The following is a 25,114-nucleotide window of genomic DNA, read 5'->3' as shown; positions in this document are numbered from 1 at the left end:
CAAGAAGATCTATAAGACTGCTGTTTGCTGTCAGGATGGTTTGTAGGCTAGGGATAAAAAGTGACTCACTACTCCAACCCATATGCCCTGGTTAAGAGAGGTCATTCTCCTTGCTCCTCAATTTAGCCAGTTAAAATAAATGATGATTCATGGATGACAAGTAATAGGATATGACATTATGAGACCCCATGTACTTTCAGAAAAACAGCTAGGAACATATAGTAGTCTGGCATCCCAACAAGGCCTCAAGTCTGATTATTCAGTTTTGGATATGATTGCAAAAAGGCGATTCACCAGCGCAGACATTTTCATGCCTATACATCAGTAACTAAAAACTTCTCTTTGCTCCCCACAATATATTATCATCTCAGTCCTCTGGGGCATGCTTAGCAGTAGAATTCATGTAAACTGCCTACCATCATACTTCTTGTTAGTCCTTGCAGGGAAATTCAGTCATCTGTCAATTTGGAACTGCATGACCTCTAACATACCTGTATTCTTATCTATGGAGCTCTTCTACTGCAAGTAAGGATTATTCACCAAACAATACATGTGCCTCTGATAGTGTGATACATAGGCTCCATTTTCAGTAGAACTTAGCTTTCTCCTAATTCTGCAGCCAGTAAAAACCAAGATAGGTTTGCTACTAATTGCAACAAGCTGATGAATCTCAGCCTTTCCAATCCCCTCAGACTTGCAGGTACTCGGTTTGGCTCTGATAGCCAAAGCATCAGGGTACTTTCACCTGTCCAGGTTAAAGTGCAAGCCAGAATATTCAAAATCCAGATATCGCAGAATCAGAGATTCACAAAATATATCTGGTTGGAAGAGACCTCCAAGATCATCCAGATCAACCTTCAACCAAGCAATTAAGGGTCAACACTAAACCATGTCCCTAAACACTAGGTCCACACACCACAGGTACACCTCCAGGGATAGTGAAGCCACCACTGCTCTGGGCAGACCATTCCAATGTGAAGGATACTTGACTTCACTCTCATCCAGAAAGCAACAAGCTCTGGCTTGGGCCACCACCAGGAACAACATGCAAGCCTTGAGGCAGTGTAGGTACCTGGTGTCTCTGTGTCCCCTTTAGGGAATGATGATGGAAAGACATGTCCATAGGCCAAAGGCCTCTGCAGGGTCACAAGGGTAGCATCTGGGTTCAGGTCCAGACAGCTCTGGAAAATCCAGTGACCCAAAATGAACTCTCATATACTCCCAGTGTATAAATACAAAATTGCTCCAATGAATTGCAAAGAACTGGTCTCAACTGGCAGCCATGTTGTGCATCAGAATTTGACCCATACATAGAGGCTCTTGAAAAACCACAGGTTATTCCAGAAGCACTGCATGTGCTGTGAAGTGTGTAGAACACTCAAACTCCTGGGCATTTTGCACAGATAAAGACAGGACAACGTTGCAATGGCCAATTTCTGCCAAGGGTAAAACAAAGCTCAAACACTTATAATGATTTAAGGACAGAAACTCTGGGAAGAGACCTTATCACTGGGTTCCTCTATTTTATTGATGCTGAAGTATTTTATAACATCTTGGGTTTGAATTTTTCTAGCAGATCATGAGAAGTTCTTATCTGGAAGTGCTAGTTACTTCTAAGTGTCATTTTACTGCAGATATAATTGGACATCAAGCATCAATCTTGGAAGTTATCCAAAACCTAATTAAGAAGTTGGATACTCAGATCAGGCTGTGACAGAGAATGAAAATGTCGACTGTGGCTGACAAGCAGGTCTGATCTACCAGCTCTTATTTACAATACTTGAAAGGTCTTTTCCAACCTTATTGATTCTACGATTCTATGAAAGGATTCTCTTTGCAGCACAATTGCTATGAGCAAGGCAGAATTATACATGGAGTAGTGAAGGTCAAATTTCAATCTCTGATATGGCTTATTAAAAAAAAAAAAAAAGCCTCACCTCTAACTTTAAATAACTGAAAAGTCTTAAGATTGCAAAGGAAGACAAAGCATCCTCAACCTGAAGGCAACCCAAACAAATAATTCTAAGGTTAGTGCCACCACAGTTCACTCAAGCTCAGAACAGCAGCACCAGGTCTAATGCCTACTGTCAGTTACTTTGTTCTTCAGAAGACTAGCAAAAGCCTTGAGCTACAGTGGCACTCGCATTGCTGATGCCAGAACGGATACTGAACTTCATGTTGTGGGGCAGCCCTGAAGTTAAGGGGAGTAAGAGATTCAACACTCATCTGCCTTCCCTGAAATGCCATGCCACTTTTGTCCTTAACCCTAAAACAATGTTTGAAAGATGCATCTTCTTCCTACTGCCAAAAGCCTTCATTACTTCCTCAACAACAACAAAACCCAGTACTTTTGCCCATCTATTCCAAGACTGTCATCTGTTCCCACCCAGCTGCCAAAACCTCCAGCTTTTCCTCTTGGCAGCTTCTACTGGGCAGTTGCTAGTTGTCAAAAAGCTGCAGCACATCAAAAGCTTAACATTTGGGACAGCATAAAATAAACAGAATTTTAGTCTTAAAATAAGTAGTTTTGCAAAATACACTTGGGAAAATGGGAAAACTACAATCTGAAATGAATGGCTAGTAAAAAAATTTCAAGCAAATCATTTCTACTACACAGGGTTTAAATCAAAACTCCTAGTCAAGTGCCCAGCACATCTCACCTACATGTTACATAGCTCATTGGGGAAAACAAGCTAAAATCACTTCTAAGGTACAACAATAAGATGTTTAATGACAGCTAGCTCATGGTAAATGTCTGCATGTATGCTCTTAATCCCTTGCACATATGAAGATAAACAACTTAACTGTATGCTCAAAACCCAGAATTTTGCCAAGAGCAAAAAGCAGGCAGACACATAGTCAGTAAAGATCATCTGATATGCAAAGACTTGCTTTGCTGTGGTAACTTGAAAGTACAGCTGAACGGCCAGGCTGGTCTGCTCTAACACCAGCTGAGTGGGTTTCTACAGCCACCAGAGCCTGCAATGGACAAGTCTAGAAATGCTTGATTGTGCTACACACGACTCATGCCTCTGTTTGCAAATTTCTTGAATATAATAATGGCCTGTGGCCATTGTCTCCCTTGGTCTCGGCCCAAAGAATGAACCTTTAAAGGAAATGTATTTAGCCAAACCAACCCATTCACTGTTATTCATGCACAACAGCACTCTCAATGAACACTCTCCTACCAAGACCCAGATGGCTTTCTCCCTGAATATTCTCCAAAGCATTTCTCTTCAGAGCGTAAAAGATGCTGAAATCAGGAGAATCAACAACATTCAGTGAAGATATATTTTAATGTAAAATGTTCTACAGATTTACTTAAAGGACAGAATCATTGCCTTCACATAAATACAAGCCATTTCCCTGTTGCTCTAGGGAATGACGTAACGAGGGTTATAAAAGACTCCGATAAGCCTCTAATGCCCAAAAGATCAAAATTAATTTTGCCATAAATTAGCAATGTTCACCAGCAAAAATAGGTAGTAAACCAAATGTCTCAAACAAAAAGTCTGGACCCACAACTATAACCAAGAAGTCAAAAACAAACAAACAAAAAAATTAAAAAAAAATCAAGATTTGTTCCCAAATTTAATGATAATGAAATATATCTTATCTAACAAATATCCTTTTTTAACAGACAATTTTTTCCTTACTGAAATCTGTGGTATTTGGGCTCTAAGCATAGAGATTTTCACAGCAATGATGGTGAGATAGTGAACAAAGGACTGTAGCTACGCGTGGCTGAATTTGATACGCATCTAGATAAAAAAAAAAAAAAAAAAGGTTGAAAGAAATCTGCAAACACTGAACCAGGGCTTTGGAGAGCTTTTGTTGGGTTTTTTGACTGCTTAATAAAGATAGATAAAATATCTGCAACCAGTCACAACAACAAAAAAAGTAGCATCAGTGTCAGCAAAGGATAAAGAACAGCCACACAAGAATTCAAAAGTGCAGGCAGCCCATTGTGCTAGCATCAAATCACGACAATAACCCATGTGTGCTTATACACCAGCACATGCATCGCATGCTGCCAGCCACTCCAGACAGCAAGTAGCCATACAATGACCATTTGGGATTATATATATGTAATGCATTTTAAAATCTTTCTGAAGACATCATTTATTTATATAGCAACACTGGATGGTTTTGAGTGAGCTGGCTAGTGGCCCTCACTGCAAACTTTTCTTCAAATTTCACCTAGTATTTATTTAACCTGTTGTCATCCAGTCTGGAAGCAGCTTTAATTTAGCATTATAAATAGCAAAAAGGCACAATTAGCTCCCTGGAATGTCAGTCCAAGCTCCCAGTGAAATCAAAGGACAGGGTTCAAAGCATGCGTCGGAGTGTGGTAAACTTCTCACAGGAAATGGATATGCAAGAGCAAATGCTAATGGCTATGGAATGTACAAAGCAGAGCAATTTTTTAGGTCTTGATCCTCAATTAAGATTCATCCTTACAAAGTATTGCAGTGGGGTTACACAGCAGAATTGGATTCCTTGTAATTACTCTGTATAGGATCATGAATGAAAAAATGTACTCTTTAGAGATGTTTCATTAACATCCAGAGACAGTTTAACATTTCCTACTCAGCAGCTGACACAAATGTATACACCAGCTGTGTTCATGCACTCTCAGGCAACAGCATATTTGTAAGCACAATTCTTCACAATTAGCTTATTCAATCAAACCTGGAGAAGAGATGTGATCAATACACTCAATACATGGTGTGTTTCATAAGAATCCTGGATTGTGAGTCATCTCTTCTGTTCTGACCTAAAAACATATTAAACAATAGGATGCATAACACTGAATTCCTAACCCCAAAACTTACAATTTGTCATCTGGACTTTGTGTGATTAACATTTTTGCACTGGGACTCCTCTATCTGCCCTGTACATGATGCCCATTCACTATTACATCCCATGGCTCAAAAAAAACCTTTTGTCTGCTCCCTTTTGTATTATTTTTGGCTGTGAGGAGGAAGAGGTGGAGACCTGTCTAGGAAAAAGGAAGCAGAAGGAAGGAGAGGAATGCGTTGTGGAAAAAAGACAGAACAAAAATGAATGAAAGAGCATTTGTACAGTTTCTAAACAATAATAAATACATAGGACCAAAGCCTGCCTCCAGCCATGAGGAGAGAAGTGGGTTGTTTGGATGGAGTTTAAACTCTAACAGGAGCACAACAACTGCCCAAGCTTATTTACAGAAAGCCATTTTTTTCTTGTTTAAAAACATTTGAGTAAGTTGTTATCTTACAAGAGCTAGAAGATGCATGTGCTACTCTGATAAATATGCCAGTCTGAGCAAGGAAAAGAGAAGACAAAAGACTTTGGTTTCACAGTTGCATCAAGGAGAAAACCTCAGACTTACAACAAAGCAATGGGAAGTGCAACTGGATTCTCAGCTGGGGTAAATCAGCATAGAGTGGCCCTGATTTCATGGTTCCTGTTTACATCAGTTGTGGAACTTGCCAACACTCAAACTCCATGAAATTCTGCTCTTGCTTAGCACCACTTAACTCTGTGGCTCACATGAAGCAGAATTTGACACATTCTTTGATGGCTGGAGGTGGTTACTTTATACTACAAATCTTGTCTAGTTTATTAGGAATAATGTGACCCAAACAGGAAAATAGAAAGAATTCAAAAATAACATCCTGACACTTGGATTTGGGTTTGTTTTTTTGGTGGGATTTGGGGCTTTTTAAATATCAGGGCAGTCTATACAGAGGTATTCACAAACTAGATTCCACCACTTCTAGGCCAGAGTTTTCACCATCTATGCAGAGAAACAACAGCCTTCATGCTTAAACATCCCACTGCAGGTAAGTTTGCCTCTCATTCTGGCTGCCCGGAGAGGTTGTGGAGTTTCCTCTTCCAAATCTGCCTGGACACATTCCTGATCTCGGCAAACCTGCATGAGTGCAGGGGGTTGGACTAGATGATCTCCAGAGGTCCCTTCCAACCCCTACCATTCTATGAGTCTGACTCAAAAGCCTGGTGCCCTCTAAAGCATGCATCTTTACAGCCAAGAGTCTTTTTCTTTTCCTTTCCTCTCTTTATTTTCTTGTCTTATTGCATTTGGGCTGCTATACACCTTGATAAAAGCAACATGGTCCTTATAAAAGTAATTTGCTAGGGCATATTAGTAAAGTGCCTACCCAGTATTGGCCCAGACACTCAGTGTCCAGAGGTATCTGAGGACACCTGTATCCCCAGATCCATTAGATCAAAGAAAAGGGAGATCTGGCAGGGCTTTTTGTGGCTCTCATTAGCAACTCAAGGTAAGCCATCAGAACTGAGAGACAGATCCTCACCCTTCATGAAAGGATCAGGATAAGCCTCCTGCCAGTGCAGTTTCCAGCATGCTGTATAACTACTGGTTGAAGCATGCCACTGAGAAGCTGGGAGATCCCATTAAGGGCCCTGCCATTTATTGACTTGAGAAAGCAGTGCAGGTGCCATTACCAGCTGATCAAAGTCAGCATACCTCTGAGCCACTGCACACAACCAGAACCCTTGCACTTACTCACTTTCTTCAGTCTCTTGACTGTGGACACCCACCCAGTTGTTATGGATTTTAATGTGCTACAATATAAAAGTGCTATTTCAGGACAGAGTTATTAATAGCAAAGCAGCCAGAAAATAGCTCAGAAGGAATGCAATATTTTGGTATTCCTGGAAGATACAACAACTTCCCAGCATCCAAACACCCACCATGGTTAATCCAAGATTTTTCTGTGCAGAAGACTTCGTTTTGCTAGAGGATCTAACTACACCATACCCTGTCACGGCATGCGTGCATGGAAACGCGCTCCAACGCAGAAAAGCTGAAGGTGGCAACGTTGTTACTCTAAGCAAACCAGTGAGAAGTCGATGCTAGGCGCTGTGATGAAGTAGCAGCAGATACAGAAGCCAGAAGAAACTCTATTCTTCCTGAAGGAGGTGAAAGATGGGACAACATCTCATTGAACCCTGCCCAGAAACCTGTCTGACTCCAGGACCTCAGAGAGCTAATCTTTTCAGGCTGTTCCTCTACAAGCACCCTCTCTTTCCCCTGTTTCTCTATACTGCATCTCCTCAGCAAAACTCTTTACTTGGGCAGAAGCCTCACAGTCAAGGCAACTCACTGTTCCTTTTCATGCTTTCTCTTAAATCTCCTGTTTTTCCAGGCAAATGCATTGGAAAATACCATGCAAAACCACCAACCCTGCCTTAAGTTCATGTTGGCATCTTTCCCCCTACAATTAATTGGGAGAGTTCCCAGATTAATTCCAGGTGCATCACTGAACACAATACTCAGCACAACCATGCTGAGAGGATACCAGATGAAGGCATCACTCTGCTGACAGGGCTCTTAGCATTCTTTCTGCCTGTACTGGTGCTGCTGAGAGGCTCTCTCTGAGACCTTCAGCTTTCCAGATACATTCCTAAGCATCCTCCTTGACAAAACTGGGGGGGGGGGGGGGGGGGGGGGGGTGGAGGGAGGAAGAAATCAACACTCTGTCTTTTCCTGAGATGGAAAGGCCCAAATGATGATGCTGGAAATTGGAAGATGTCACATTCGTGGCACTTACCCATTAAACTGTCCTAAACAGCTCCAGTTCACTACCAAATATGCATTGCTGGGAACTGTAGTCCCTCATCATTCTCCAGAAAGGAAACAAACAAAACCCACTTACCAAGAAGGAAAAGAGGAAACATACTGTAGTCATTATAATCCCAACAGTGGACACAGTATCTGGCATATTTCCAACACAGATGTTTAAAAAAAAAATGTAGTTAGTTTACCTTAGCTGTCCATTTTCCCCCACTTCCCTTTTCAACTCTATTTAAGCCTATGTAGCATCTCCCAAGATATGCTTGCCTTTGTGGGTTGGCTGTATACCACTTCTTCCCTCTATTGTCTTTCTGGATGGGATGGAAGTCTCCAGTGTCACAGCTTAGACCACAGCCAGACTCTCTTGGCTTAGCTTGTGGGAAGAAGAGCGGGAACTGAGGAAGGCCAGCCCCTCCTGCTGCAGGAAGGAGGTCCTCTTCCTCACAGTGCAACCAATCCTCCCTGGCATTTTGTTTATCACCAATACTGCTTGAATAAAGCTATTTTTAGTAGCCCCAAAAGGTGGAGTCTGTTGCCAGCTATCTTCATCCCAAACACTTCAGACCTCTGTCACCATGCTTTGGTACAAGCCCTGCAATAGCTAAAGACAAACATTAACTTCTCCCAAGTACAAATTATGGCTTTCAGAAGCTGCAATTTTATTTTGGTTATAAGCATACGAAGGTAACTGTTATGCTGGGAGAGGAGGAGCCACAAGAGAGACCACAAGCTGAGCCTCTGCTTCACAGGCAACATTCCTGGGAGCACTTTGCTGCTTCGCCACCAGCCAGCTCTTGCTGCCCAAGCAGTTGTGCTTCCCAAGTGGTTGCTTGATGTCAGAGCTGAAGCAAGAGCAAAAACACCTTGTGGTGGCAGAAGCTGATGGAGGGATCTACTTCAGACCCAGCAGCCGGGACTCAGAACGGGAAAGAAATGCACTCAAACTGTTGTTCTTTAGCTATAGTCAAAACTATTGGCAGCCTATGCATTCAGGACACAATTCTCTGGGCATGACTCATGACTTTGTTGCCACCCTGATATCCTGCAGGACATATCACAGCACTTCTGAACACATTGGCACTGCTCAGAGTGCCCCAGAGGTGCTCTCACCATGACCAGAGCAAGGTTCAGGAGTTTTGCCCCTCTTCAAATGTCTCTAACCCTTCTCTGCTCTGTAGAGGTCCCATCACTACCCAGCATCAAGCTCATGACACCTGTCAAAGCAGCATGATGTTAAATTGCCCCTGCAAGTCCCCGAGTGCCCCTTGACATTTCAGTCCTCCTGCCAAGCCTGCTAATGTGTCCCTTCTCTACCACGAGTATTGTTGCATTCCTGGAAGCAAAAACTGCATTAAAAATCTTCTTTACATGCGAGCTAAGAGCTTTCTTTGCCTCATACCATTTTTACTCATAAATATAATATCAAGGTGATTGTGTTCTTCTCAGACTACTCAGCGTGTTCTGTAAGTAAAACCTGCAATTGGCAATTTATCAGATAGGAAAATAAAAGCCACATTTGGTTTCTCTCCTACACTTAAAAATGACCACGTGCAGTCTCTGAAGCAAACCGTTCTTTTTAACAAGGTCATGAATATCAGCCAGGGGCGGGGAACAAAACCACCCTGCACGTGTTTTTCCTTCCATGCTGCTTTCTTACCAATGCTTTGTTCACTTTCTAAGCAAAGAGGAAGTCTCTCCAGTTCCCATCACTCTGTACACAGACAAGCACATACCAGCAGCCAATGACTGCTCCAGGCAGTCTGCAAGGACAAACAACTGGGTCCTCCCCACAACACATATTTAAACTTGAGACACGTCCAGCTCTGAGTGGGAGTGAGGTGGTTGTCCTAAGGGCAGGAATCATAGAAGCAGTGGATGGTGGGACACCTTGAAATCTTTTAAAAGCGTTGCTTCTGTAGGCTCTGACAAAAAGCACACCACACTCTTCACCTAGTGAAAGGTCTAGAAAATGCGCTTTAGGATAGACGGCATTAGGAGTCAAAATTAATCCTCCCAGATGTCCCAATCAGCCCAATTTGACCAATACAGCAGCATTATTAACACTGTGCTACCTTACATGAGGATAGTCACATGCTCTTGTCTCTGCTGAGGATGGGAGAAAGTGTGCAAGTCCTGCAGCAATTCACAGGGGAAATGTCTCTCAAAATCACTAATATTGCACAAGTGATATCTCAGCCACTTCCACTCAAGCTGCTTTTTGGAAGAGTTCTGCTTCTTAAGTATTGACCAAGCTAAGATGGAATTCCAGAAACAGTGTATGCTTTATGGTTTTCTCAAAAATATTTTTTTTAAATTACTTTAGGATTCTAAAGCTTCAAGAGGGCTAGAGAGGTACCAACCTTATGCCAAGTGTAGGAGTAAACAATAGCAGAGAAGCTAAAGCCTGAGTGGTAAATACTGACAGCATGGGAGGAAAGACTGACTGTAATAAACACAAGACCAGCAAATGGCCTTTAAAACCAGGAGAAAGACCTTCTTACCCACAAAGAGATGTGTATCATCCATTGCTGGAAAGAAATACTACCACAGAAATGCTGCATTGGCACCAGCCATCTTCCTCCATCACTCAGCTGGGACAACACAGTGTCCAAAATGCAGAAAACAACAGCCTCGCTCTCCCTCCACAGGGAATTCCCTCTGCCACTTCTCCAGCAAAAAAACACCAAGACTATCAAAGCCAAAATCTGCACCAGGATGATGAAATACTGAGTTTCAGCACATCAGGCCACCTCGATGCCATGCTGGCTGAGCTTTTCTCACCAGAGAAGTGTGGTGCTGCTCCACAGCTGCTGGCACAAAGTCCTCCCAGAAAGGGGTGCTGCGGAAGTGTCTAGACAAACTGAAATTAAAAAAAACAAATTATATGATATGGCCCACTGCAAACCAGGGCCAGATTCTCAGAGGGAAAAGGATATCACTGGTACTGTAATCGTAGGTAGTGGAGTCGTCATAATTTACACTAAGCAAGGATCTGGCCGAAAAATTATTCCTGTCAAGTCTGCATCCAAAAATTCCTCCACTAGACCACATTTCACCAGTTGAACTGCCAGAGAAGACAATTGCAGAAAGAATTTAATTAAAATGGAAATAAGGGAGCTGGTATCCTTTTCAAGCTCTGCTCTTGACTTCCTCTCTACAAAACTGAGCGCTAGGGTGTCCCAGTTTCCCAGCCTGTAAAATAGGTATGCTACAGCTTCCCTGCTCTCAAAGGGCAACAGCTGTGAAGCATCTTATCTGTTCAAAGTCCAATCATCAAATCAAACAGACATCTGAATATTTGAAACTTCTGGGTCTTGGATGAAAAGGTATCTATTTTTCTCTGCTGAAACAGCTCCATCATTGCTCTTGGAAAATTTGAGCTTCAAAAAGACAACTTGCAAGTTTTGCTTCCAAGACTGTAGGTGTCAGGTATTGAAATAGAAGTAGGGACAGAGTTCCACTTTCCCACAATTTTTTCAGTCACATTTAACTTCTGAGCTTCAACTTTTACACTGATTGAGATATGGATGGACAGTGGATTTTCTACATAGCCTTCTGTTTTCAGCTCTTCCTGGAAGTCATTGAATTGAAGAATATACCCAGGATGTAGACCAGTGTAATCACACCATCGAGTCATAAGGATAGTGCCATGTGGTGCTCTCGGTCCTCCAGGTCCATCCATGTTTTCACTCCTTAGTTTCGGTTAAAACAGCTTTTTACATGCTGGTCTGCAGGACCATTAGCAACAGAGTACAGTTTAGGACCTGTTTCTTTACAGTCCTCATGTACCACATGAAAAAAAACCTCACAGATACCCACATCTTAAGAGCTTACTGAACGAAAGGGAGAAAAATTACAGTTCCTATGAAAAGTTTTGAGAGGCAGAACCAAGAAAAAAAACAGCAGAGCACCAGGGCCTGCAGCCATCTGTGCTCCTCATTGCTATCTGTCAAGGCTCCAGTGTTGTTACAAGTGCATGGGGCAAGCAACTTTCTTGCTGCACAGGAAAGAAAGGGCATCACCCATCCTCTGAAATACCAGGAAGACATTTATTAGCCATGAGGGCATACCAAGCTCATTCAAAGGAGCAGAGATGTTTAAAAGCAGCACAGTAGACAAATGTAACAGGAAGGTCTGGAGCCCAAACTGAAGAGCATCTTGCTGTCCAGAGTAGCTCATGTTCCTCTGGCTGAGATAAGCTCTTTTGCCTTACACTAGCAGCTTTGGCAAATCCTCCCTTAAGGTAGTGGGGAGTCACTCTGCTCAAGGCTACCACAGCTGGTGGTGGCAGAGCAGGGGGGGTCCTCTAGAGGGATGATGGCGTGACCCTGCCACTGAACCCATAGTGTTTTAAGCAGGCCTGCTCCCTGCCTTAATCAGAGCAGCTTCCCTTGCTGAGAAGGAGGGCAGAGATGGGCTGCACGGACACCAAAATTCAAGAGGCCTTTAACCATGATCCAGGTATACAACCACCTCACATCCACCAACCACAAAACCAGTGGTCTTCAAGTAAATAACTAATCAGTATACAGATATTGTTTCCAAAACAAAAGGGCAGCAACTCACCACAACCCTGCTCTTCTCAATATCAATATTACCATGTGGTTTTCAACCCCATGCTTGTATCTGTTTTTAGGATTTTATATGCAGAGTTTATTGCTGTTGCATGAAGGCAATGACTGAAAATACCTTTTCATCATGTGCACCCTGCTCTTGAACCTCATTTGCCTTCAGAATTAGCCAGTAAAACCCCCTCACTGAATGCAAGGTCTTCCCTGACCCTTCTCTGACCCTAGAGGCTGACCTGCAGTGAGAATGTGCCCCCCCCCCACTCTCAACATGTCATGGACTCAGTTTTGATTCTAGTCAGCAGAGTAGAGAGCCTCCAGCTCCACAAACCTGGTTTTTCCTCTGAAACACACTTCCAACCTGACACACAGTACAGCTCTGCTGGATTCTTGAAATAACACGTGTCTGGTCAGCCGTATGTGCACACACCAGGATCATTAATGACTCACATTTACACTACAGCTTTTTGATATCGTTAAAACAAAGCAAAAATATCTCAAAGAGGACCTACTTACAGAAGCAGATTTTAAGGTCAATAAGGGCCAGTCTGATAATTTAGATAATTTAGTCCCTTGGATGACACAACCCACTGAATTACAAAAAAAAAAAAATCTTCTTTAGGCACTCATTTACACCCACTTTCAAGTTGGTTTCCGCTGCTGGATATGAAAGCCTGAGGGTAAATCAGAATGGGATCCTTCTTTCTTCCCATGTGCTGAGACTGTTCAGAGACCTCTCTCATATATCTTCATTTCAGAGATGGGTATTACTGTCCTGGGGGAAGCAATGCCCACATCAGACATCATCCTACCTTCCAGTGTTGAGGAGAGCGCATTTAGTACTTAGAAACATCTTCTCATTCCCTCTTACTCCCACATTTTCTTCATTTGAAAAATCAAAGAAAACAAATCATGCTACATCCTTTGTGTTACAGAGGGTAGCTCAGGACCTCCCACTCTTTCATAGAAAGAAAATTTCTTTCTGGTATGGTTTTCATTATTTATTAGCTGAAGGTGGGGGAGAAATGGTATTTATAGGATGCCTGAGGCCACACTCACTATAAAACAGAAATAGGCCAATATAGCTAGAGTATAACTTAGTGGCCTATTGTGCAAGATTTTTTTTTAAATGTACTTCCTCATTATGGCACTTGAGAATCTCTCCTCCCTCCAATACCAGCAGAAATACATTTATGAGAGCCATAGAATAGCAATATTGTTTTAATCAAATTATTAAAATGGGTGTGATGTTTTCTGCCCAGACCCCAGTATTTACTCCACATCCTGACAAGACCTAGGATTTGTATGGACCATTCTCTTACAAGGTGTCAAGTGACTTTCTGGACACTGGGCCAGTGTAAATCTGCATATCACCGCTGCGACTTTGTCAGATCTGCATCAGTTTACATCAGCCTGGGATCTGACTCACCGACTGATCTGAAGCTCCCAGCGTGATGTGGGTACTATTCTTCCCCTTTACAAAGAGAAAAAGCATTCAAAACTGAATGTCAAAGATTTTCTTGACCTTTTCCACTTAAAGAAATGGAGACAAAAATTCCCAGCTTACTACCACAGTACAACAACATCTGACCAGAGATGCAGCTTGCCCAGACAGAACACTGACTGAGTTAGAGGGCCTTGCAGACAGTAAGCTCTCACTGCCTGAAGATAACCCACGTGAGATAGTGCCAGTGAGGAAGAATCTTAAACCCAGGGTGTCCACTCAGTGTCCAACTCAACAGACCTGGAAAATGAGTATTCAGCATTTTCTGAAAGTCACATATGCTGGAAGTATTTGGGAGTAAGAAACCACCCATACCTAGCTTCTCTTGCTCTCCCTGACATGTGCTCTTCAAAGAAACCCAATGTGAATTTCTCATACTGGAAAAAGAAATCCTAATACAGTCTTTGTAGAGGTCTATACACCTACTGGTATTCTTCTCAGCACTGAGAACCTATGCTGTGAGGTTACCCGTTTACCAAGCCCTTCACACTAGAAAGTGACTATGCACTGACATCCCTCTGTTCCTCAAACAACTGTGGCTTATTCACACTAAACAAACCACCAAAGCTCAGAAAGTCCAAGATGAGCTACGCACACTCAGTAAAGAGGGTACCCTGAAACTCATTTCCCAGCCTCCAAGAAAAAATAAAGGAGTCATTCTTGAAAAACACAGAACTGTCATGAGCAAGGAGAAAATCAGGGCTGCCTGAGGAGAGAGCATGAGCATTGCAGCCAGCTCATAGTACAGCTGGTGCCATGCAAATTAAGTAGAGCAAGACTTGGTTACATCGAAACCATCCTTCTCAGCACCAAAATGAAGCTCCTGGTTTCCTTGACTGTGCAGGAAAGCCTACAAACATGACTTTACACTACCTCAAAAGATCAGAAACCAAATAGGAACAACAAGCACCTTGCTAAGAACCTGATCTAGTCACTAATAAGGGAGGATTCTTTTCACTTGCACTGATTTTCCACTGAACAGCAACTGCAGCCTCTCCACTGTCCACGTGTCAGAAACAAAGCCACTTCTGGCCTGATGCTTTCCATATGAAACACCAGCTCCCATCTTTCCTCTCCCTTCCTCCTTTCCGTACTTTATTACTCACATGGCAGCTGTAGTAGCAGCAGATGAGTGGAATGTTTTCTTCGGAGCAGCATAAATTTTCCAGGCTGACAGGGGAGGCCAAAATAAAGAAGGGGAAAACAACATCCCCCAAACCAGGACTATTTAATTTTTTTCACCAGCTGAAAGGAGGCAGCAATATCTGCAGGGCTAGCCCCCTTCACACAACTGTGCAGTCGCTGCAAAAGAACAAAACCTCTGAGCTACTCACCTCACTCTGCACCCTGGGATGTGGGGCACCTCAGACCCAGCCTTAAGCCAGAGGTGCAAAGAATGCACTGACTTCTCACCAACAAACAGGCACAGCACCTCACTGGTACTAGATGAGCAGAGGAGGGAGGACTGAGGGAGTTGGCAGAAGGAGAGCAAAATATGTCATTGCACTGCTCTTGTTCATCTTATACATCAACAAGCCTTGCCAAGGAAGGAAGAGCAGACACCCAGGTCAGTGACTAGAAGTATCCAGGCATTGCTTATGGCATCACAGACAGATGTGGCTGCAGTGCTGAAAAGATGCAAGAGTCACAGGATGCAAAGATACCTTTTACTAGCCAAATTGCTAATTTCTGGGGAAAATGTATTGAGTTTTAGGGGTGCAAACCCTGAAACAGAAAGCTAAAATTGACAACAAAGCTGAGGGCATTAGCCAAAACAAGTTTCTCACACTAAAAACAGGGCCAGACCCTCAGGAAAACACCTAGAAAAAATAACTGGTTGAAATATATCTACCAAACAAACATTCTGAAAAAATTCTTGTCCAATCTGAAGTATTTTACTGGAATATATATGTTTTGGAGCCACGTCATCCACTGAAATTTCACACATACCAAATATGATCTGGAAGGACAGACCTGAATCAAGTAAAACAGCAACTCAAATCTGAGTCTCTAACATCACACCTAAGTGCTGTGACGTGGTTAATGTCCATTTTGGGTGGAAAAAGAGAGCACACAGAACCACTGCACACCCCTTCTACTCTTCCACTCACTGAACATTTTCACCCTGGCCTTTGCTCACTGAAACCTTTGTTTTCCATCCAGCCCTGCTGGAGAATAAAGGCAGGAGATTAAAGGCAGTCCCCTACTTCACCCCCACCAGCACAAAGCAATTCAGCACAATGCTGATTCCCTTCCTAGGCTGGAGTGAAAACAAGCCAGCAGAAATTGCAAAATGTTTACAAACCCAAGAACTGTCTTTATACTTGAAAGTGAACTTTGCCCACTCAAGAGTCAGGATTAAACCCAAATGCCTAACAGCATTGTAGCCTATGAGCAGTGAAAGCATTTTAAAAATCTAATTTACTTGACATGCCACATGCATTTTTCCTCACCACACAATCCAAACAAACAGTCATTTTCACTTTGATTTCCAGTCACTTCAGTTGCACAGGAAGAATACTGCAGCATAAGAGCTGCAAAGGCAGCAGGTGGGCAAGACAATCTTGTCCAGAAAAACACAAGCTCTGCTTTCAGGGCTTTTTTAATTATATAGAGATACTTCCATCGACTGCCATTTCTGTCAGAACATGTTTTACAAAGGTTGGTCATGGTCAAATGTCAACCCTATGCCAGCATCCCCTTAAAACTGACCTTGGGAGGCTGCAGGTCTAAGGGCAGCATTTCTAAATCTGGACATTAATTGGAATGCCTCAGAAGAGCCTCTCACAAGCCAGCGTCCTTCTCCTTTGCATCCTTCCCCATCAATCACACTGTCTCCCAAGCTCGCCTGTGTCACTGTCTACTTCTCTGTCCCTTGCAGAGTTGTTGACTCCCATGTATGATTTACACCCCAGCTTTGCATTTGCATTCACAATACTGGGAATTAACCAAGAGGATTAGGACACACAAGACATGGTAGCACCATGCTCATAATCATTATGACACTTTAGTATGCCTGCTGGACCTCCAGCAAACATTAATATGCATCCTGTGCACAAATGACTAAGACTCTCTAGTCTGTGTTGTAAAGTATACCACATGCATCTGAACGGTTCTCCGAACAATAACGGATGTGAGGAACACACAGTTGCACAGAGCAGAAATGCTCTGCATTGAAAAGGATCCTTTATGTGTAAGAACAGGGAGAGAATGGGTACCTGCTTTAAAAGAATGGAAAACGTCAGAGAAGCTTAATGTATCAGAGATGATAGAGTAAACCTTTTAAACAACAAAAAAAACCCCGAAACATCTCCTCCTGCCGACTTTACAACCACCTTTTAAAAACAAAGAGAAAGGACCAAGTAGTGCTACACACAGGTAGTCTCAAAGCCAAAACAGACTTCTGGGAAAGGCAATTTGAGCTTACCTCTCAGATCTTTATTTTCATTTTTCAGAAAGGCAATGCCATACCCTGTTGAGAGCTCCCTGCGTAGTAGCTGTCCTGAGTTTTCTCCACTGGCTGGTTGGCACGGCAAGATTTGGGCCAGCAGCTTCCAAGGGGATGGGCAGTTGATTCCCCATAGCCTAGCACAAACCTCTCCTGCCCCAGCCACTGTGCCCAAGCACAGTGAACCCATAAGATGAATCTTTGCAGTAGTTCTATGAGAACAGAAGAGCTGCCAACTAATCTTTTAACTGAAAAACTGAGAAGCAAAGGTGTAGTGTCCTGATTAAATCCAAGATGTCTAACTATCCTTGAGCATTAAGACTGAAACAATTTCTTCTAAGGAGGAAAATGGTACATGAAGCCTGCTCTCACAGGCAGCCTAACAGCCTGAACAAGCAGGCAGCCTTCCTCCTCCGCTGCTGCCAGAGCAGGGGCAGCAAATACAGCCTGGTGAACTCAGCAATATGCAAGCTTTTTCTGATGTACACACCTATCTCTCTACTGCCAGCTCTCAAAGTTCCACAAAAGCTGCTTGAATTAAGTAAGTGTTGAAAACCCATGGGGCTTTATTTTTAAGAATATAAGACAATAAAACAAATTCAGTGGCTCAGAAGCAAGGCATGTAAAAAGAACATCAAATTTAAAAATAAAATGTCTATGATGTTAAAGACAGTCTCAGTGTCTTGAGAACAAGGCACTTTATTTTTTAACTCAAGGTGGCAATGCTGGGAAGGAGACACAGCCAAAAGAGTACTAAATTCACACACTCAAAACACATGTAAGCACCTATCAAGACAAGCCAATGGAAGAAAACTGTGATGGTCTCAATTACAACAGCATCAAGCTGGGGAATATACCTGTGTAACATCTGTACTCTAAACCTGTTCTCTATCCAGAGAAATCTGGGAGAAGGGAAGGCTTTTTCCCTGGCAGGTTTGTTATGTTTGTTTGTTACAGAATCAGCTGAAGTTCAAGTGAATCCAGCTTCATCTAGATTGGGAAGGAAGCATCCACAGTACAAAAAGAACTTGTAGGGAGAAGAAATGCAGCAATTCAGGCGATTCCTAAGGAAGGAGCCTGAAAGTCACCATGTAAATGGAACCCCTAGTTCCTGAATGTCTTCGTAGATGGGGCATTGTAGATGAATACATAAAAGAATGGGCAGGAGGCATTTGAGAGTCCAGGGCAAAAGGAAAGGAAGAGGGACTCAGCCCCATTCTTGAAAACACCTTTATTAACTCTCCAGAATTCAGGTTCACCATTCAAAAGGAAAATTGCCACCAACTGCAAGATCTGTAAATAATGTTTTGAGTTTTGAATGTGGTGATCAAAAGCCTACAGTTTCTTCCTCTCTGCAAAATGTACAAACGTGATAGATGAGATGTAGTATTACCCCACTGATAACGTACCAAACACCAATGCTGCTCAGGCAGTAAGCAAATTTCCCTTTGTTTCAAAAGGACAATTGCAATCAGGATAGTCCATATGCAGCTACAGAGGCTAATAGAAGCAGCTTCCTTCTCACTTCCCTAAAACACATTTCCCAATGCAGTACAGAGAAGCCACACACTGGATGTTTCTTTGTGCAGCCTCATTTGATAGGGCCTCAAAAACTATGACAGTATCCAGAAGACACTGTTTGCCTCTTATGTGTGAATTTACTGCATGGAACTGAAGAACTTCTGCTATTTACACATGTAAGTATTATACTGCAAACTAGCTACATATCATGAGTTTTCTGTAGCCTACTTTATACATTGCCTATTCAATAAGACATACAAAATGTGTGATGTTGGGGGATGTGAGGTTAAAGCCTCTCAAACAAGAGGTAATATTTTCTAGTTGAGTACTCACGTTATGGTAGTGCATTGCTCAAAGGTATTTCCCCCATTTCAGAATCACTTGACTCAAGTCACACATAATCAGATATTTAAGACCTGTAACATGGATTGCCGGAATCTACATTTCCATAATGCCTAGAAACAATCACTCACAACATCAGATTCTGTAACTAAGGAATCATGAAACAATAGAGGCAGCAGTTTCAAGTTTGTCTTTGCTCTCTTCCTGTAAGGTGCTAGAAGCATGCTCCCAGCATGTGGAAGAAGCTGAGAGCCTGCAGGTATAAACGGACCAGCACTTAAGAGTCTGAAATATATTGCATTACACCATTTCTGCAAGTTATTCTCAAGAGGCATGATGTACTGCTATAAGCACTTAAGAAATGTGTTACACTGTGACTGGAACCAAGATGAAATAGCAATATTAGAAGAGATGGTTTAGTTTATGTAGTGGCCAACTATGCCATTAAACTAGAACAATGAACACGATAGGGAGGCAGCAATGTTCTCCAATGTGATTTATTCTTTTCCAGTAGGAGTGGAAATTTTTCCTATAGGCCTGAAAATGACCCTGTCTGCCAAACAGAAGTCAGCATTAAGATGTAAGAGTTCTGCTAGATTAGTCACCTCAGGATATTGTGCTCTTATACAGCACAGGGATCTAAAAGCACTTCACTAGAACAGATCAAAACTAAGTCTCCTATGCCCACAAAGACCATGCCTTAGCACATTGTTGTCAGTCACTTCAGAAAGGGGAAACTGAGACTTGAAGACTTGATTAAAAATATGCAAAGAAGGGTCTACAACAGAGTCAAGAGCGAAACAAAGGCTTTCTTGATGCTATGCTTTACAGGAAACATGCATCTTCCTTGAAAGGATTGTTGTTTGCTGTAGGTGGGAGCCACCAGGTCAGCCAAGGCAAGAGGAAATGTTACTGGGCAATGGTTATCAGGCAAATGACACAACACTATTTCCACTTCTGCCAGCCAATTAGACCTGCTTTGTTTGATGACACACATGGGAAAGGCTGTCTCTTTTATAATAAACCAGGGTTTGACAGCTAACTACTGCAGATTTTCTGTACTTGCATCAGCTCCGTAACTTCCTGCTCCTGTGCTCTGACATTACAGGAATTGCCAGGCTAGAGGCAGCCTTATGGCCACCAGAGAATATGAAGAGAGACCCAGAGTGTCTCTCAATCAGAACCCTTCTCTACACAAAGATGGCAAGTTCAGAGTCTTCCAAGGAGCCTATGGAAAAGGATAATAGCGTTGGTATGAAACACTACCCTAAGGAAGATACATACCTGACTACAAAACATGCCTTCTGCATATTGATCTTGAAATGACTCCCCCCAAATGATGTTGTGAAGGCCCAGCAGGAAGAACAGACTGAAAGCTCATGTTCAGCCCTGCTCTCTCCCCTTTTGCAGTCTGGCACACAAAGTGGGACCACATGCAGCTGCACAGGCTACACTCCTCACAGTCATCTCCTTCAAAAACAGCCTCCTACCCACTTCCTTCCTATACACAGTAACAAAGCACTTTTGGCCTAGTGCTATCACTCCCAGCAGTCTGGTTCCAATCTTGGGGATGCCACATCAGACATCTAACCCAAAGGAGCAGTGTACGTGGCCACAGGCCCTCCTGCTGCAACACAGCAGCCGCCAAGGTGCTGAAATCCTCCACCGCCCTGGTCCTGAACTGCAGAGTCAGCTTGCAGTGACACAGAGGAACTAGGACAGTTCAGAGTCAGAATGAAGTGCCAGGCAGAAACACACAGATGCAGAGATACCAGCCATGTGATGCACAGCAAACACCTCATTTTCCAATGCACAGAGCCCACCTCTTCCTTTAACCTCTCTCAGTGCTGTGATGGCTTAATGCTGCTGGAAAACCTAAATAAAGACTAAACAAAATTCTCTCTCTCCTGATGAAGCTGTGCTATGAATTACTCACTAGATCATGATCTCCTCACTCCAGGAAAAAAACCTCTTGGCCTCACAAGTGTCTTGCCTAAAGGTGTACACCAGAAGCTGATATGATGAATCTAAGCTTTTGCTGCCTAAAAATGTACGTTTTAAAACCTGTAACAAACTATGGATTCAGTTCCACTTCAGTTTTCCACTTTTACAATGTAAACTATGCCCAGAGTGGAGGGAGGGGTTTCTTGCCTCTTTTTTTTCCAAAAAAATGGAGAAATCTACACAAGAGATGACAATCTCTTCCTACACAAAATCTGTTTGGTTTGTACATATTGCTGGGTTATGCTCATTCAACTCCAAAAGCACCAATACCAAACTTGTTCACATTTCTCTTGCAGTGAGATGAAATAAAGTGATCAGCTGACTGTGTGCAAGCATATAGCAACCTGATTGTGCTGTCAGTGCCCTCTGTGAGTGATGGGTGTTTCACAACTGAAAATATGAACAACTACCCCAGTTGCATAGTCCTCAGCCAGCAGCTACAAAAGTGTGGTCTAGAGCAAGAAGGAATGCAGGACTGCATCAACACTTTCACCCCAAAGTGTGTGCTGATTTTCAGTGGGACAAGTGCAGCTTTTATAGTATCACAGTAGGCACCATTTCTAGGAGCACAGACTAACCTCTCCACAACAAGACCTAGTAGCTGCTAATCACAAAACAACTGGAGCTCACAACATGATAAAGATGCCTGGTCTTGACCGACACAACCACTTCTCCCTTTTTTAAGAGGCCAAAGTAATCTCCTGGTGTGCTGCTTTGGACCCTGTGTGGTACTCAGGCATTGCACAGCACCAGAGCTCTTCATGGAGTGAAAACAAAACTTGTTCAAGTGTTTTCACTCAAAATATAAGATGCTGTTTCCTAATCCTGATGCTTCCTGCAGCAATCAAGTCACTGCCCTGTCAGCTCCCTTCCCTGGGGTTTCAACATTTTCTAAGGTATACCTTTAGAAATACACACATGCACACATCCCTTTGTCCCAGAGTTACTACAGCTTGCCTAAAATAAATAAATTCTCAAGACATGACTCTATTTGCAAGTGATTCAGAAGAATTAAATTGGGGTCTCTGTGTCAGTGGGTCTGCCAAGCCTGCGTGACAGCATGCTCTGTACAGTCAGGTTCAATTGCTCCCACCACTGATACATCAGTCTTGCTCCTTGTTGTTTGCAAGAAGAGTCCAAGCAGCAATAGGGGTGTAAAAACAAACTGCAAATACAGGGTAGATTATGAAACATCAGGCACTGGTTGAAGGAGTTGAGGGGAAATAAGGGAAAATATACAAAATATTTTCAACTTCTCTTTTCAAACATATAGAGAGAGTTAGTGGAGTTTAGACAGGAGGGTCTGAGTTTAAATTCTGCTGTAGTAACAGTGGGCTTGGATAGCTACATTGTACTATACAAAACAAACTGCTGCTCTACCACACATAAAAGGCGGCAGCAGGAGACAGAGTATCACACACAGTACTGCCTAAAGCGTGCTAGCTATGTCAACAGATTATCTCATTCTGGACTGTTACTAATATGCAACTGATCCAACAACGATGCCATTAAATTATTTTTATTTAATGAAGTTATACTAACCTCTTCAGTTTAATTAGCACAGTAAAAATATAAAATGACAGCAGATGTGACCATCAGGGATGTGCAAACTGAATACAACTAACAAAAAGCATCCCCTCCCCCCTCAAAGAATAAAGCAAAGTTAGGTTGGTCATTTTGCAGATTAAATCCTGAATGTGTTCACACTGTAGATGTCAATAAACCTCTCCTCTGTGTGAGGTTTACGCACACAAAGCCAAAACAATTTTAATGGTGTAAAGCTTTAAAGATCCAGTCCTGCTCCAGATGGATGACAATGCTACAACCTGAGTGCTCCCCTGAAGCTCAACTGTCCACATTTCTCACCACACACGCTTCTACGGAAAATGTAAATAATCATCTCAAGCTGTCAATTACTGGAGATCTAACACACACTAATCTTACGCTAGCCACAACTAAGGCGAACGCAGGCAAAATGAAATCCGTTATTCTTAAACCGGTAGTGTCACAGGTTCGTGCGCTGCATTAGTGCCACATGTCATCCCAGCCACACTCCACCGTTCCTATTCACCAGCAAAGATTATTTTTTTTAAAAGAGAAAATAGTTTCCTGAATTTCACTTGATGCATCATCTCTGCCAGAGAATCACATCAAGAAAAAGGATTGTCTCACAATGTCCTACTGTAACAAGGAATTTTGTCTTTCTTTTTCCCCCTCAGTATCCCAGCTGATAAGTATTTATAGGTCTATGTATTTGGGCTCATAGTTAATTTTATACAACTCTCTTCTTTGTAACCTGCTCTTCTCCTTGCTCTTATTTATTCATGCCAGCAGTCAGCATTTTAATGCATCCTTAATACTTGATTTCCCTCTTTATCCTAGTTTTGTCTGCACATTAACCCTATGGTGGCTCAAAACACACTGGTTTATAGTAACCAGCCTAAGACATCATTCTTTTAAGGTATACAACAAGAAATGTGTGCTTCTCCCCACCCTCTTTAAAAAAAGGAAAAAAAAAAACTCACCTCCCTAGTTACTGCATTTAGACTAAAATCTTTTGCTACTGCTTTCACACACCTGCTCAAACCTCATCTCTGATTTAAGGTACGATTTTTATTGATGTACGCTAGTTATTTGAAAATAAGAACAATCTGTTCTGTTTCCACCAGCTGTCAGTTGTCAGCGCTGGATGGAAGTGATCAGCGTTCTTTAAAAGAATGGGGGGGGAAATTAAGACTAAAAAAAAAAAACAAAACGCCAAAACAAAACCAGAGAGAGAAAAAAAGATTAAAAAAATTTAAAAAAAAATCCAAAAATAAGAATAGTAGTCATCATAAAAACAAACCCCTAAAGAATGCCACCGGATCTCAGGTGCTGCCAGGCGTGCTCAGAAAGGACTGAAGGCAGACAGATTTGAATGGACTGCTCGGTTTGCAATGGGGAAAAAAAATATATAGATTCAAAGGTCTACCCACGCGGAAAAAACAACCACCAAAAAACCCCAGCCCTGAATTAAAGAACAAAAATAAAATAAAGTCAGAAATGCAGCCCCAATTCATCGATTGTCTGCGCTTAAGAGATTTACATGAGTAATTTAAATGATTCACCTGCTGCCAGTTTTCCTCCAAGGATGGCAAAGCTGAGAAGTAGCCGGTGTCGTGGACAAGCTGGAGTTCCTGGAATATACTATAACTAGCCAAGACATCCATGCTGCTGCTGAGCAAGACCCTTTCTTTCTGCTTTTGTGTGTGTTTGTTTGCTCGGGTGGGGGGTTGTTTTTGATCATAAAAAAAAAAAAAAAAAAAAAAAGGAGGAGGAAAAGCAACCAATGATAAATCCAGCGTCCCTTTGGCTTTGTTTTGTTTCAGTCACACTTTAAAAAAAAAAAAAAAAAAAGAGAGAGAGAGAGAGAGAGAGAGAGAGAAAGAGAGTATCAGCGCGGCAGGGACGGCGAGGGCCGGGGGCCGGGCCGAGGAAGACGAGAAGCGCCGGCGCGCACCGAGCACCCCGCGGCCGCCGCACCGGAGCACGTCCCCGCTGCCGCGCACCGCGCAGCCACGAGCCGCGGCCATGCGCGCTCGCGTCCGCCCTCCCCGCCCCCTCCTCTCTTTATTTTCGGGAGACGTCGTCTCGCTGCACACCCCCCCCCCCCCCCCCCCCCGCGTTTTCCTCTCACCCTCCCTCAGCAAACCCGGCCCGGCCCCCCCAAGTAGTCGCCGCCTCACGGCCGCCTCTCCGCCGCTCCGCCCCCGACCCCCCCGTTTCCCAGCGCGCAGCCGCGCGGGCCACTCACGCAGCGCGTGACCATGTAAGGTAAACGGCGGGGCGGGGAGGGCGGGGCTGCGACGCGCCTGAGTCACTGCCGCCCAATAGCGACGCCGTTAAGGACGCAGGGGGCGGTGCCGGGCCGCCGGTGGAGGCTATGATTGGTCATCAATGCGGCTCCCTCCTCTTCCCCGCGGCCCGCTAGGCGGTACGCGGAGAGCTATTTTTAGGGCCCTATATAAGGGAACGGCGGGGCGCGTGTCAGGGGTAGAGTGGGGTGCGGTGAGGGGCGGCGCGGGTTTTGGTCGCCAATCTTGGTCACCTCGGACCGGTCGCCGTTATCGGTTACGGTGGGCAGC

General features: G+C 43.2%; 1 protein-coding gene across 4 annotated transcripts in view; it reads right to left on the bottom strand.

Moving 5' to 3' along the window:
* The window catches only part of KLF7 (KLF transcription factor 7), a 63,113-nt gene extending 38,564 nt beyond the window's left edge, over nt 1-24,549 (bottom strand). For 3 of the 4 annotated variants that reach the window (XM_068138334.1, XM_068138335.1, XM_068138333.1), the window contains exon 1: nt 24,098-24,549. In XM_068138334.1, the coding sequence (XP_067994435.1) occupies nt 24,098-24,199 (102 nt within the window). In that variant the 5' untranslated portion in view covers nt 24,200-24,549. Of the gene's footprint in view, nt 1-10,384; nt 10,464-24,097 lie in introns of all 4 variants that reach the window. The other variant, XM_068138336.1, reaches the window with a different exon arrangement.
* Nucleotides 24,550-25,114: the final 565 nt, after the last annotated feature.

The sequence above is a fragment of the Melanerpes formicivorus genome, unplaced genomic scaffold, assembly GCF_026170545.1.
Source record: "Melanerpes formicivorus ecotype bairdi unplaced genomic scaffold, bMelFor1.0.p_v2 SCAF_5, whole genome shotgun sequence".
In the NCBI taxonomy this organism is placed as follows: Eukaryota; Metazoa; Chordata; class Aves; order Piciformes; family Picidae; genus Melanerpes; species Melanerpes formicivorus.
Note: the sequence above shows the minus strand (reverse complement) of the source record. Positions and strands in the feature narration are given on the sequence as shown.